Source organism: Erpetoichthys calabaricus, chromosome 10 (assembly GCF_900747795.2).
Source record: "Erpetoichthys calabaricus chromosome 10, fErpCal1.3, whole genome shotgun sequence".
In the NCBI taxonomy this organism is placed as follows: domain Eukaryota; kingdom Metazoa; phylum Chordata; class Cladistia; order Polypteriformes; family Polypteridae; genus Erpetoichthys; species Erpetoichthys calabaricus.
Window position 1 is genome coordinate 131,239,947 of NC_041403.2, and position 16,408 is coordinate 131,256,354.

At 38.6% G+C, this 16,408-nt stretch overlaps 1 protein-coding gene across 1 annotated transcript in view; it reads right to left on the reverse strand.

Moving 5' to 3' along the window:
- Positions 1-10,365, reverse strand: part of nfatc2a (nuclear factor of activated T cells 2a) — a 318,663-nt gene extending 308,298 nt beyond the window's left edge. The window contains exon 1 of the mRNA XM_028811906.2: positions 9,709-10,365. Within this exon, the coding sequence (XP_028667739.1) occupies positions 9,709-9,778 (70 nt within the window). The 5' untranslated portion in view covers positions 9,779-10,365. The remainder of the gene's footprint in view (positions 1-9,708) is intronic.
- Positions 10,366-16,408: the final 6,043 nt, after the last annotated feature.

A 16,408-nucleotide genomic window follows, 5' to 3' on the forward strand; every position in this document is an offset into this window, starting at 1 on the left:
TTGAAAAATCACATGAAATAATCAAAACCGGTTTTATCTTTCAATTATGGGGTTTTAAATGAGAAACTGAAGATAAGATATTTTATTATTTTAAAAGTACGGGTGTTATCATATGCACCTACAAATTTCAGGAAAATATCTACAGTGCTACATTAATCTCACAGAATTTCTTTTAAAACAATATTGCAGCTTTATTTCATCTCCACCATTTACTGCAGGATTCTCATTTAGAAAAAGATTATATTATGAAGTTCCAAATTCTGTGATGTACATGTTGAACTTAAGCTTTTCAACATACGCTTATAATTGAGTTGAGCAGCAGAGAATATTGCTTTGAAGGGATGATTTCAAAGGAATTAAGGAAAAAAATAGGAGGCAATAAAATATCTAAACCAAGACATAATCCAAAACACAAGGTCAAACACTTATACTGTATATAGTCATTGACCAGAAAAAAATATTTTTCAATACTTAGCATTTTAGTAGGGTCTTTCCTTAGGTCTTATCGATGGTTTTGACAATGTAAGTGCACTGTAAATTTTTATAGCTGTGCTGTGGTTTCACCATGAATAACATGCCAAAAGAACAAAACCAATAACAAATTCCATTAGCATAAACCATATGGAAGCCCCATTAAAAGAAACTTGTGCAATAGCACAATGAAAAAATATGAAAAGAAATAATGGTATAATTACATTTCAAAAATAATAACAAAAGTACTAAAACACAAATAACAATAAACATAATTTTAAAAATATATAATAATAATTCTTTCCATTTATATAGCACTTTTCTCACTACTCAAAATACTCAGCAATTGCAGGTTAAGGGCCTTGCTCAAGGGCCCAATAGAGCAGAGTCCCTATTGGCATTTACGGGATTCGAACCAGCAACCTTCTGAGTGCCAGTGTACATCCCTACCCTCAGAGACACCACTATCTTTACTTTCACTCCTTTACTTCAACCCAGTTTACCACTAACATGGGACTTCATAGATACATCTGCTTAAGCCCTTAAGGGATGCCAGTTAGTCAAGGAGTAATCGGTATTAATTTTTCACTAGTACAAATTCAGGCACAGAAATTCAGTTTAAACTTTTACATAAAAATTATTTTATTTAAATAATAACTAATATCAGCAAAAATAAGCAATACAAAGAACTATACAACCGGGGTGGGTTTTTGGTGGCCTTCAATCAGTCTGAGATGACATTTCCAGGATGGCTCAGTTCCTTAATGTCAAATTATATATCTTTAATCGAAAATAAAAAGAAATATTTCTTACCAGAGAATCTTGGCAGTATGACTGGTAAGGGGAGAGAGTTACCTGATGTGATGGAGGGAAGGAAGGTTGACATATTGTGTGTGCAAGAGAGTAAATGTAAGGCTAGGTGGATCGGAGGTGGATTCAAATTGTTCTATCATGATGTGGATGGTAGAAGAAATGGGGTAGGGGTTATTCTGAAGGAACAGTATGTCAAGAATGTTTGGGAGGTGAAAAGAGTGTGGGACAGAGTGATGATTATGAAGCTGGAAACTGAAGGTGTGATGCCCCACAAGTTGGGTGTGCGATGGATGGAATGAGTTGGATGAAGTGATGGACAGTGTACCCAAGGGACAGAGATCGGTGATTGGCGCATATGTATTTCAATGGACATGTTGGTGAAGAGAACAGAGGAGATAAGGAGGTGATGGGTAGGTATGGTGTCAAGGAGAGGAATAAAGAATGTCAGACGATAGTGGATTTTGCAAAAAGCATGGACATGGCTGTGGTGAATATGTACATTATTTTAAGAAGAGGGAGGGACATAGGGTGACGTACAAGAGTGGAGGAAGATGCACACAGGTAGATTATATCCTATGCAGGAGGGTCAATCTGAAGGAGATTCTAGACTGCAAAGTGGTGGCAGGGGAAAATGCAGTTAGTCAGCATAGGATGGTAGTTTGTAGGATAACGCTGGGGACCAAGAAGAGGAAGAGAGTGAAGGCAAAGCCAAGAATCAAATGGTGGAAGTTATAAAAGGAAGACTGCAAGGCTGAGTTCAGGGAGGAGGTAGAACAGGCACTGGGTAGCAGTGATGAGCTACCAGACAGCTGGGCAACTACAGCAGAAGTAGTAAGGGTGACAGCAAGAAGGGTGCTTCTGGGTGACATCTGGACAGAGGAAGGAAGAAAAGGAAACCTGGTGGTGGAATGGGGATGTACAGGAGAGTATACAGAGGAAGCAGTTGCTGAAGAAGAAGTGGGATAGTCAGAGAGATGCAGAAAGTAGACAAGAGTACAAGGAGATAAAGTATAAGGTGAAGAGAGAGATGGTGAATGCTAAAGAAAAGGCGTATGATGAGTTGTATGAGAGGTTGGACACTAAGGAGGGAGAAATGGACCTGTACCAATTGGCTAGACAGAGGGACCAAGCTGGGAAAGATGTGCAGTAGGTTAGGGTAACAAAGGATAAGGATGGAAACATACTCACAAGCGAGGAGGATGTGTTGAGCAGATAGAAAGAGTACTTTGAGATGCTGATGAATGAAGAGAATAAGAGAGAAAAAGTTGGATGATGTGGCGATACTGAATCAGGAAGTGAAACAGTTTAGCAAGGAGAAAGTAAGGACAGCTACGAAGAGGATGAAGAATGGAAAGGCCATTGATCCAGATGTCATACCTGTAGAAGCATGGAGGTGTTTAGCAGAGATGGCAGTGGAGTTTTTAAGCAGATTGTTTAATGGAATCTTGGAAAGTGAAAGGATGCCTGAGGAGTGGAGAAGAAGTGTACTGGTGCCGATATTTAAGAATAAGGTGGATATGCAGAGCTGTAGTAACTACAGGGGGATAAAATTGATGAGCCACACCCTGAAGTTATGGGAAAGAGTAGAGGAAGCTAGGTTAAGAAATGAGGTGATGATTAGTGAGCAGAAGTATGGTTTAATGCCAAGAAAGCGCACCACAGATGCGATGTTTGCTCTGAGGGTGTTGATGGAGAAAAGCCCAGAAGGAGTTGCACTGTGTCTTTGTGGACCTGGACAAAGCATATGAGATGATGCCTCGAGAGGAGTTATGGTATTGTATGAGGAAGTCGGGAGTGGCAGAGAAGTATGTAAGAGTTGTACAGAATATGTATGAGGGAAGAGTGACAGTGGTGAGGTCTGCGGTAGGAGTGACAGATGCATTCATCGTGGTGACGCTATTACATCAGGGATTGGCTCTAAGTGCTTTTTTTTATTTGCAATGTTGATGGACAGGTTGACAGACGAGATTAGATGGGAGTCTCCATGGACTATGATGCTTGCTGATGACATTGTGATTTGTAGAGAGAGTAGGGAGCAGGTCGAGGAGAACCTGGAGAGGTGGAGATATGCTCTAAAGAGGAGAGGAATGAAGCTCAGTAGGAACAAGACAGAATACATGTATGTAAATGAGAGGGAGGTCAGTGGAATGGTGAGGATGCAGGGAGTAGAGTTGGCAAAGGTGGATGAGTTTAAATATTTGGAATCAAAAGTACAAAGTAACAGGGATTGTGGAAGAGAATTGAAAAAGAGAGTGAAGGAAGGGTGGAGTGGCTGGAGAAGAGTGCCAGGAGTAATTTGTGATGGGTATCAGTAAGAGTGAAAGGGAAGGTCTATAGGACAGTAGTGAGACCAGCTATGTTATATACTACAGTATAGGCTATGGACGGTAGCACTGACCAAAAAGCAAATACTAAGATGCTAAGATTTGCATTTGGTGTGACAAGGACGGATAGGATTAAGAACGTGTAAATTAAAGGGTCAGCTCAGGTTGGACAGTTTGGAGACAAAGTCAGAGAGGCGAGATAGTGTTGCTTTGGACATGTGCAGAGGAGGGATGTTGGGTATATTGGGAAAAGGATGCTAAGGATAAAGTTGCCAGGCAAGAGGAAAAGAGGAAGACCTAAGAGAAGGTTTATGGTTGTGGTGAGAGAGGACACGCAGAAGATAATGGGTGTAACAGAGCAAGACGCAGAGTACAGGAAGATATGGAAAAAGATGATCCGCTGTGGAAATAAGGTTCCTGGACAGGGTTGCTGCACTATTTCTGTGTGACAGGGTGAGGTTCTCATTGATACAGTACATAAAACAAATTCTTGTAAACCAAACGTTTTGATCAAGGGCCTGCCAATCTCTGTGTTCATGGATCTACAGAACACTCATTCTAAAGAGAGAAGGTCAGGAATAAATGATGTTTGTTAAAATCAAAGCACCAGCGCTGATTAAACAAGAATTCCTTTCCTTTTATCCTAATAAGTATTTGTATATGTTCTTTCTAAATGTTTTCCTATTTTATTTTCCTGGAAGCACTAAAATTCTATGTTGCTTTTTTATATCTAAGCACTAACATTTCTAATTGCTGTTTTCCCTGCTAATTATTCCCTTTCGAAATAAATACAAATACTTTCCTTTCTTCTCAATTAATACAAAGGTGTGTCTTTGTTGCTGTTCTTCACTAAGCACTAAATTCCTAACTAATTTGCTCTCAGGTGCAATGAAAATCTTTAACCAGTCTCCCAACAAACAGTGACCTAATCCTAAACTGAAGCCTGGTGTCACACTCCACATTTGCTTTCCAATTTTGTGTTGTAGCCTTCGTTTATATAACTTAAGGAAAATCAGAGTAAGTCAGTGGGCGGTTGTAGCAAACACCCATGACTGTCAGACTCAGTCACAGCGCTCTTCAGCTTGTTACAACAAAATCAAACATATTTGATTTTATCATAGCAACTTGCCAGTCTTAGGGGATTGCATATTGTAAATGTGAGAGTTGACAGTGAATGAAACCTCAGGCAGACGTGCACAGCATATAATGCCCACAAATAGCCAAGAACAACAGTATAGGCAAGAAAAGAATAAAACAAGTGCTTTGGACTGTGAATACATAGAAGTAGCTTGTTGAAGTTTAAATTTAGCATAGGTCAGTTCATTTGGAAAAAGAAAAAAAGTTGTGCCAAAATTGCAGCTGAAAGCAACATATTCTTTAAGTGGTTATTCAATAAATAGGTTTTAAGTACATAAGTTCGTGTTGATTATCTGATGAAATTAGGCCATCTTGTGAAACTTTGAAGCACAATAAGAGTTGATAAAAAGTAATGAAGGAATCATGTAATCATTCATTGATTCCAAGTTGTACAGTTTGGCAATGAGATTCAGTACCTGCTGTTCTTAAATTTGACCTGCTCTCCAAGTAGAAATCGTGTTAACTCATTTAGTGTTCCTCCAGCTTAAACACCTGGTTAATATAATAAAAACGTTTTTTATATTTTATTAAAAACCAAATTCATTCTGTCCCCTTTCTGACTCCAATGTGTTTTATGTAGAATGATGGTGGATCCATCACACATTGGCAGAGACATGGCAACAATACCTGCAGCATATTAATAAATCTTCTGTGGTGTGTAATATTACATTGGTAGCATGTTGACACAAACAACTAAACATAAACTAAGCAAATGAAATGGAGAAAAGAAACATAAGAAGATAATCGGAAAACTGCAAACAACCCAATTGAAAAGAACCCAAATATCTCTAGATTCTGATAAAAAGCATTAAAAATAGAATAAAGTCTTTGTGTTTTTCAGTAGGGAATATAAAATAACTGAAAGGTTGATCCAAAAACAGTTTTGTATGAAAAGGGCTGAATATTTTTATCTCAGCTGTTACTGTATGGAATACAACATCCAGGACCATAAATAAGAATGTATTGCACTCATTTAATTTTTTTTCTGATTCTTTGTGCATAATTACATAAGTTCTGTCAAGTTATGCCTAGAGTTTCTTTTATTAAGGCTGAATGATATAATTCAGCAAATGTAGAAGAACTCGGATTTTAATTTAATTTGCATAATTCAGTTTGGGCACATATACAATAATGTGAAGATAACAGTTGTTCACCAAGCACAATCCATGTTTGCAAACCTCATGGACACAGTTCAAGATGACTACAGTATTTTTCTAATTTATCCTGGTGTTTAATTTACCTATCACAAAAACACATCATATTCCCCTAAAAGGCATCAGTTTGAGTCAAGTGGCCATTGTGACTTTATTTTAAACCCCTGCATTGACCAGTATATTGTCTGCATATTGAGCTATAACGTCTGCACATTTTTTTCTTAATGTAGGTATCAGCTAAGCAATTGCAAAAGTATTACATTGAGATTTTGCAACCTCCCTCACATCTCTGCTAAACCTAAGAAATTGAGTTTAATGCCTCTGTAGTTTTTAATTTCCTTTTGCTGACACCGGATTGCCGACTATTATAACAAAATTGGAAAATTACATTGTTAAAATTAAATTATTATTTTCCCACCTGTAAACTCTGTGAGTTGTTCCATATGGAATAATTTTTCTGAATGTTACAAATGTAATATGACATCATACAAAGAAGCTTTGTAACTCACAGGCATATTTTGAGATTCAAATATGCAAAACAATTTTGCCTTGCCTTCCTCACTGAATATAAACATGGCTTGGTAAAGAGCAAAACCAATTGCTACCTCAGCCTATCTCCTGCACTGCTCTCTTCAGATGTTTGTAATTTTACTAACCATGAACAACACATTAACGCTGGCAAATCTTGGCACACAGAAACCATCACCTGACATTGAGGCACAACATGTGCAGAAAATAAGTGCCTCTCAGCCAGCGCGGCCATCTAGGAAAACAATACATGCATCAATCAATGTTGAAGATTCACAGGCCAAAACACTGCATCTGGACAATGGAAAACCAACATAAAAACCATTGGCACTGCATTTGTTTAAGAACTTGAGCCAAAAGTCAAAGGTCACAAACCAAATTCTAGGTTTTCCGGTACTAAGTAACATGAACATTTGTTTCCATTATCCAATTAATAACTAGAATGATTTCTGTCAACTACACAATCCATGGCAATAAAAAATACTTTCCTGAAGAGATGAAAAAACAATTAAATATTACTGCCATTACTTTCTATTTGTTTTAACTATTTAGTAGCTTTATTTGACCTTTTCCCCACCTTGAACAGTGCTAAACAGTCCTTAAACCACTACATTGATAACTTGAATGATAACCTGCAGTCACCATTTAGGTTAATAATTACTAAAATTCACTTGATTAAACATATACTCTGTCATGGTATTCTTTTCTTTTTTTAGTTAATGTAGCTTTATTTTTTAATACATACAGTATATATATAAATTCCTTTGGCTTCCTCTTGTGCTTGGCCTTTGCCATGTGAGAGTACTGATGTCACAAATGATGATATAATTGTCCTTTTATAAGTCAGTGCAATAACATGAAAAGCATGTTTTCACTTTGACCTCACTTTTTTGATCACTGCTCCTATATCACCCCTTTCTTCTGTATTGTAATGTATATGAATACAGATGTCTGTTTTTTTCTTGTATATGTACATCCTATCAGATGGATGTGTAATGTGAAATGTCAGTTGTCTTGAAAAATATTAGTTATGCAAATTATCCTTTTTTATAAGATATTAAACCTTTTGTTTGTTAAGTTTTATTTCTCCTTTGTGATTTATTTCTATTTCAGTACATTTTTATTAGATAGATACTTGTCTACTTAGTAGCCTTAACCTTTGGCTTTTCAGAGTATATTCCCTTAGGAATATTCTTCTTTAATGGTTGTTAAGTACAGTTAAAATATGAACAAGCCTCAAACTAGTGCCAGTTTCCCACCTTTTACACCAATAATTTCATATGAGTGTACCCCTTCATTAACTTTTTTGTTGTAATGATTAGTTACTTCACCAAAAAGTAAAATTTGGGAAGTAAATGGATGACTGCTTTCTCATTGCTCTAGCTCACCCAGAATGCTTCTTCTTACTAGATATGTTTTCCCTACACTCAAAACCCAGTTGTATTTCTATGTCAGCACATACACTGTACTCACTGTGCCTCTTCTCTCTAGATCAGCTAAAATAAATGTGTTATTTTCAACTATAGAGCCCAAGCTCCATAATGGGAGAATCTCTGCTGTCAGAAATTTTGAACTTTAAATAATCCTTGAAGACTTATTCCTTCTTGTGACACTGTTTTCCCCTGTGTTCATCTCTGGGTTGCTAATAATCGCTTCCAATGCCACCTGCTCACACATCATTGTGCTCTTGTTAAAAGACTGCTTCTGCCATCTAGTCATTTGTGCTCCTGAAGCAGCATTCCACTTGTCCTCTGTCATAAAGTACAAGCATTGCCACATTTACACAACAACCAGATATGCCCAGCATATTTCTTTTGGAATATTCTGATCAATAGTGCTATGGTTCTAATTACATTCTCTCAATAAAATGTACTATCACTTTCAGTGTAATTTTCTCTGTTAATGATTTAAAACAAAAATGATCTACTACCTATACACAAAGATGTTCTCAAAAATGAATAATTTTTGGAAGATTGTGGGTTCGCTTCCCGGTTCCTCCCTGTGTGGATAGCGCTTTGAGTATTGAGAAAAGCGCTATATAAATGTAATGAATTATTATTATTATTATTATTAATGAATAATGAATTACTCACATGATACAAACAAGAAAAAAGTGTAAAACGTGTCTAATTTCCTAATACGTTAAATATACCACTTTCTGAACTCACTTTATCCCAGTGACTGGAAGTGAGGAGGGGGCAACCCCAAAACCACTATAACAAAGCAGGAACTAAGGGTGAATGGTATATCTGTCCATCATAAGGCAGTTACTTTCTAATACCAGACCAGTTTAAAGTCTTCATCTCACTTACCCTAACAACTCTGAGCTGTGAGACAAAGCCAGAATGACCTATATAAATGTAATCTCCACATGGACAATGACCAAACAGAAGTACTAATGACTGTGCCAGCAGCCCACATTCAAATCCATTGTTACCAAAGAGTATTCTAGGTCATTCTGAATATTCTACTTCAGTCAGTTTTCCATTTATATTACTCTCTACACGTTTATGTAAATCTGTGCAGTCTAGGCAGTGCTCATTTCCTTTTAGCACCATTAAGTCACTGAAATGCACAGCCAGTTTCTTGGATGTGTCAACATTTCTAGATTTATTTTAAAGTTCATACATATTATTTTAAAGTCATTCGTTTCCGAAAAACACTTAATCCAATACATGGTGACGTTAAACATGAAAAAGCTGACAGTCTGTTTGAAAGAATATAAACCTTTCTGATCAGCATCAGTTTTTATAAAAAAAAAATCTAAATACAGTTTATTTAAAACAGCTTTTTTTTTCTCGTTTACGTAATTTAAAAATGAATATAGAAATCTTTACTTTACACTATCCAATTAGTGACATTTTTATATTTACATAGTTAAGAGATCGATATAAATTTGCACTGACTAACGTGGGTACCAATTTCCATCTTACTAAATGTCAATTTTATTTTCATTTAAAAACTGTTATATTACACACTCCCTTTCTTTCCACTGATACGTAACTAATTTCTATAAATCGGCGTGCATGTCACCCTAAAGGAATTAATCAGTGAAATAAACTCCGCTCTGTCTCTTTTGCTGGACCAAATTGACATACAGATAAAATTAGTACTTTTTGGTAATAACTGTATACAAAATTTTCTGATTACTGCAAAACTTTTCCTTCAATAGCTTTCTGAAATATTTACGTCACTGGTCCCCTTTCTCGTATTGTCGTCTTATTTAACTAATGTTTGCGCCCCAATCTGCCGGAGAGTCGCGCTATGCCGCTCATCCCTACCTTGATCCATGGACCTCATGATGCGATGGTGCGGGAGAAGCAGCCTCCATGCAGCAGGCTCTCTGTACATATGGGCAGTGGTGGGGACTCGCTGGGGCCCGTGCGCATTCTCCTGTTCAGCTCGGCCTGGCCCGTGCTCTGCTTGGCGCTGCTCGACTTCTCGAGGAGCTCTGACTGTTTATAGTGGTTGAATTCTGTAAAATAACGGGATTCCCTCAGTGTTTCCTCCTGTTTATCTGTGTCTCCATGGTAACCCTGGAGCGGATCCATGTCGCGGACTCAGGGCTTTCCTGCGAAGCCGGCGCTCAGGAATCCATGACGTCGCACAAAGCTGCGCCAAAGGCATTTCTGCGGCTTTTTTCAGCTCCGCCGTACAACGCGTCCATTGTGGTGTTTCGAGGGAGAAAATCCGACTACTGATTGCGACTTGAAAGAGAAGGAGGAGGAAGAAAGAAAGCCTCTCTGTCCGAATCCCTGTAAACTCGCGCCTAATGGCTTCCAGACCTTGTACGTGCACACCAGCAGCATGCCTAGCCCTGACACTTCTTAACGGAATCCCCATGTTGTCGAAGCCTGCCGTTTGGGGGGAGGTGGTAAATGGGTTCACCCCGCTCAAATAAATTCATCCATCGCGCAAACTCACTGCAACGCCACCTTCCAAGCCTTTCTGTTCCTACATGGAAAATCTCTTTAGGATTCCATAGTTCCCTCCAATATTTTGCATTTTCTAAAGAGCTTAGCAACTGTTAGAAAGAAATGAGTCATTGCAGTTCTACTACGAATTGGGAATATGCTATTTACAGCACGGTACGGTAAAAAAAAAAAAGCCAAAACTGGCCAAGATGGGTATGGATGACACAGACTTGTTCGGGAAGATTAAAAATGCCGTCCACGAATGGGTTGCTATTAGTAAAGACGTGGCTCATGTGTACACTATTGTACGAAAGTAGGATTTAAAGCTCAAAGCATAAGGAGAACAGACTTAACCTGCAGTGACATTATCTTTTACCAAATGGTGCTGCGCTTTTTCTAGAAGGTTTTGTCACAAAGCTCATATACTTGCAGCTTCCCGTTAATTCCGTTTGTATCAGTCGTGTTAATGTAAGTTTTTTCATGTTTTTGCCTCCCATCTTTTCCAGAATTTACCACGAAAGATCTTGTGTATCTTATGATGTTTAATTCTCAATGTGCTGTTCTCTATTTAATCTGAAGGTATTTCAAACATGTCATAAATGCCTAAGACATTTGAACAAGGATGTGATTAAAGTCGATTGACATGCAGACCTTAGGACACAGCGACCAAGGCAGACTGTAATCACAGCCTAATTAGACTGAATTAAAAATCAAAGTATGTTGTGATTTCAGCCACAAGGTAGCGGGAGGAAATTGAATTTCATTAGGACAGCATCCTGCAATTGAAAGGGGTATTTTCCTGCACTGGAATGCCACTTCAGGATGCTTGCCATTCATGAACGGAAATGCCACCACATTTAAAAATAAAGCAACAACGTAAAGAAGAGATAGAAGGAAATATGGTAGAACAAATTCTGTAGAGCAGTACACAATGTTTAATAGGTGCCCAGAGGAACAGACTGGCCTAGGGGGTCTTATGGCTGATGGCTGAGCTGCTTGACAACTGAGAAGAGATAGATAGATAGATAGATAGATAGATAGATAGATAGATAGATAGATAGATAGATAGATAGATAGATAGATAGATAGATAGATAGATAGATAGATAGATAGATAGATACTTTATTAATCCCAAGGGGAAATTCACATACTCCAGCAGCAGCATACTGATACAAAAAAAAAATAATATTAAATTAAAGAGTAATAAAAATGTAGGTAAAAACAGACAATAACTTTGAATAATGTTAACGTTTACCCCCCCCGGGTGGAATTGACATTTGTCAGTGATAGGACAGTGACAGCAGTCTGTCACTGAAGCTGCTCCTCTGTCTGGAGATGACACTGTTTAGTGGATGCAGTGGATTCTCCATAATTGATAGGAGCCTGCTGAGCGCCCGTCACTCTGCCACGGATGTCAAACTGTCCAGCTCCATGCCTACAATAGAGTCTGCCTTCCTCACCAGTTTATCCAGGCGTGAGGTGTCCTTCTTCTTAATGCTGCCTCCCCAGCACACCACCGCGTAGAAGAGGGCACTCGCCACAACTGTCTGGTAGAACATCTGCAGCATCTTATTGCAGATGTTGAAGGACACCAGTCTTCTAAGGAAGTATAGCCGGCTCTATCCTCTCTTGCACAGAGAATCAGTATTGGCAGTCCAGTCCAATTTATCATCCAGCTGCACTCCCAGGTATTTATAGGTCTGTACCCTCTGCACACAGTCACACAGAGAAGAAATGTTTGGTAATTTTCCTTTTGGACGGTGCTTTGCACCCACTATGAATAAATGTGGAATGCATTTGGAATTGTTCTCAAATTCTGTTACCAAAGACTTGCAACACATTCACAGTTTCAAATAGGAGGTATCCTGGAAGATTTTTGTTTTCTGTAAATCCTTTAAATTCAATGCCTTTCATATTATGCTTTAATTATAATATACATGATGTTATTATAACAGTAGATTATTTGATGCAGTCCTGATGGTCTTTTTTCAGCATAATGTAATTATTTGTGATCCGCTAATGAGGTGCACAGCCTTATGGGTGCTAGTCAGTCTAACTCAAGGGCATATATCTGACAAATGTACAATTAGACATCTGTGGCTTTTCAAATAAGTAATGCTCATCAGGTTCTGCAGCAAATTCATTATTCAGAATAATTACAAGTGACTTCAGACACAGTCCCAGTCCCAGATGCTGCTCTACATGAAAGGTATTTGCTTCCTGATCGGCAATTTAAAGATGTCTTCATGAAAACTACTTCACTTAATTGCGAAACCACAAACTGAAAATGTCTGTATAAAATTTTAGAAAATGTTTAGAAAACCAAAAAGCTCAATTGTATGAAGAATTCTTGTAAATGTCTTTTTATCTGTATCCTATGTAATTGTCCTCCTGTATTACCAAGTTTCTTACTCTGTCACAGAGAGTGAACCCAGCATCCATGCACAGGAATCTCATTGCAACCTCTTGTACTCACGTTCTCATTCTTTCAGTCCCTAGGAGCTTACAAATATGTAAGGAGCTCAGAGCAGAACTGCTGCTTCTTCAGAGGAGATAGCTGAAGTTGTTTGGACAAGGGGCATACAAGGTTTTTTGGAAAAAGACCACAGGGCAGTCCAAATACAGTATGGATTGTATTTCTTGATTCTTCTGGCCTTATTATATTATTCCCCAAAAACTACTACAGAAAGCTGTTAGGGACAAACACACCTGGTCAGGTCAGCATATTGTTAGTACAACCTTCACCTGGATAAACAGAATGAAAATGGTGATGACAACAATGATAAGATATAATTGTTTAAACCACCCAATATATTAACAAAATGTGAGGTGCTTTTATGATTCTCTGTTGTCCATCATCCAGATAGGTAAAACCAATCCCGACAACATCAAGTTTAAGGCAGGAAATCACTTGGCATATGATGTAAGTCTATTAGAGGTCACAATTGCATATGCACCTACACTTATCTAAGCCCAGTTTAGAAGCTCTGTTTTTGTTTTGGACGTGTCCATCTTTGGGATGTAGGATCAAACCCAAGTGAACACAGGGAGAAAATGCATATTCAAACAAATGGTGATTGGAATAGGAATCAAAACCAGATTTTCAGAAATATAAGAGAACCACTGTGGAAAAAGTTCTTAATATTAATTGTTATATGTTGTTGTTATCTTGGATTGCATATGACTTAGGAATTATCGCTGCAGTTTCACCAATCCAGTGCCCTGGGTTTTAGTTATTGGTCTGGTTGCTGTAGGTGTTTACCAGTTCTCCTGGTGTTTGCATGTTTTTTCTCCATATTGTCTGCTTCTCCTCTCACATCCCAAAGACGGTTAGCTGACAAGTTTAAATTGGACCTGTGCATGTATGCACGAGTGGGGCCTATGATAGATAGATGACTAATGCTGTTAGGATTGATGTGGCCTCTCATGACCAGGAATGGATTAAGTAGATTTAAGAACGTTTTACCATTTCATTGTTATGCCGTATGTATAGGCAATTTTGGGATAAGTTCTAAATCAGTCATTAAAGTCCCTGATGCAAGTGTTACTTTTAGGATAGAATAACAAAAAAAGAGAGAGACAATTAGGAAGTTAGGAGATGCAAGGCTGTTTACTTCAGACAGTCTTGTAGATCATTAACCCTAATAATGTGAACCTGTTGTAGTATAGCGGGTCCGTGTTTTCAAAAGAATGGCCAGTTTTAAATAATCCAGATAGATGTGTCAGTCTCCGTGGGCGCGATTGCACAAACGCAGGGAGTTAATGAGGTAATTGGGGTGAGTCGCACCTCCACGAGAGGGTGCGATCATTCTCAATTGCTTCATCGGCATCCTGTGGTGTGTGATTAAGACGCTGCACCCACGGAGCCGTATAAGTACAGGCCGTCACAAGAGCTGAGGTGGAAAGAACAGTTTCGGGAGGACGATCTGGCAGCATGAGCTGGGACCCAGCAAAGGAGCGTATGTTGTGGCGCTCAAGGGGCTGGTTTGACCCACTGAATAAAGGTGTCGAGAGGGATGATGGATGATCTCCCTATGTGTCTGAGGTATGATGGTGGGAGCGTGAAGGAAGATCGGAGGAGAGCCGATCTCTGGCTGTCTGGCTGAGCGGTTTGGAGGCAGCGAAGACGAGGGTCGGAGGAATGAATTTCATGGCCGCTGAGTCTCCGCCGGTTGTGCAAGTAATGGGTGCACCAGGGAGACAAAGGAGGAGGGGCTGAGATCGGAAGGAGCTAGTGACTGCATTTAACCTATACTTTTTTTTTAAATAAAAGCATATTTTCCATCATCCCCTTCCTCCATGTGAGATTTGTGCCGATTAGTCCGCTCAGCTCTTTCATAACTATCGATGGTGTTGGGTTCGAGAGACTCCCATATGTGAAGAGGGAGTCTGGAGTAGACCCGCATCATCACACCTGCTAGTTGTGGCTTCACTCCCACAAACTTTGGGAAGGAAATCAAACGCAGGAGCTCTCGAAGAGAAAAATGTCTTGGATTTTCTGAACAGACTTTCCTACATCCTCCAGGCAGGGCATGAACCACAAGTCCCTCTAGTACTGAGAAAGTCATCACATACTCTTCATGGATTTTTTTTTTTTCTTGCATAATCTGCTTTCCTTGGCACTACACCTTTTGGTCCATGCTGAAATCTCAGGCTTTTTACATTCAGGTTTTTAAAAGATTTTTGATATTCAAAATATGTGGAAGATCTGTTTTTATAGCAAATCTATAAATAAATCAGGTTTATGTACCCCTCAAAGTCAAGGATGCTTACTCCATACAAACTTTGGTTATGTGCCTAGAAGAGGTGAAAGCTTGGATGGCAGTGAACTTCTTAAATTTTAATGAAAATAAGACAGAGGTTATAGTTTTTGGTCCTGGGGGCACCAGTGGGTCTATTTCTACTTCTGCTCCTGTGAATTTGGGTCCCCTTGCACAATATGGTACGCCTGTTATTACAAATTTGGGTTTTAGGATAGATGAGGATTTTAGACTGGATGGTCAGATCAGTGCAGTGGTGAAATCTGTTTTTTTTTCAGTTAAGACGTTTGGCGAAGATAAAAAACATTCTTTCCAAAGATCAATTTTCAACAGTAATCCACGCCTTCATTACAACCCGGTTGGACTATTGTAATTCGTTGTATGTTGGTGTTAGCCAGTCCACCCTGTCTCGGCTGCAGCTGGTGCAAAATGCTGCTGCACGCCTTTTAACTGGCACGTGAAAGAATGAGCACATTACCCCTGTGTTATCCTCACTGCACTGGCTGCCTGTTCAGCTTAGAGTTCATTTTAAGATTCTTTTATTTGTTTTCAAGTCCTTAAATGGGCTTGCTCTGCCCTACCTCACTGAGCTGCAGCATATGCACTCTCCTTCCCGCTCACTCAGATCAGCTGATCAGCTGCTTCTGGATGTGCCTAGGACTCAGCGAAAGCTCAGGGGGTTAGGGCTTTTTCCGTTGTGGCTCCAAGGCTCTGGAATTCACTGCCGATCCACATTAGACAGGCCTCCTCACTGCCCATTTTTAAGTCTGCTCTTAAGACTTACCTCTTTGGTTTAGCGTTTGATCCTGTGTGAGCAGTTGATTTTTCTCTGTTTTAACTCTGTTTAGTTGTTTTTGCTATGTTTTAAATTAGTTTTATTTATTGTATTTTATTTACTTATTTATTATTTTGTTTTTGTTTAAAATTTATTTTAGCCTATGTTCAGCACTTTGGTCAGCAGCTGTTGTATGTAAAGTGCTTTATAAATAAAGCTGACTTGACTTGACTTGAATTGTTATGTTGTCATTTTTAACATTTTTAACATCTAGATAGTATCATACAGTATTTAGCTATAGTTAAAGACTTCCAAAAATTAAACACTAACTTATCAACACAGATAAGAGTAAACTTTGGGTAAAAGTGAAGTAGTAAATATCGATCAATACATTAATTAGTATCAGTGGTGGATAGTTGTGATGGTTTGTTAGTATATTAAACATGATGTACAATTTGAATGATTTCATTGCTTGACAAAGTGTGCATGAATGTATACAGTTTGGCCTCTCCTGACATTTCACATATCAGAT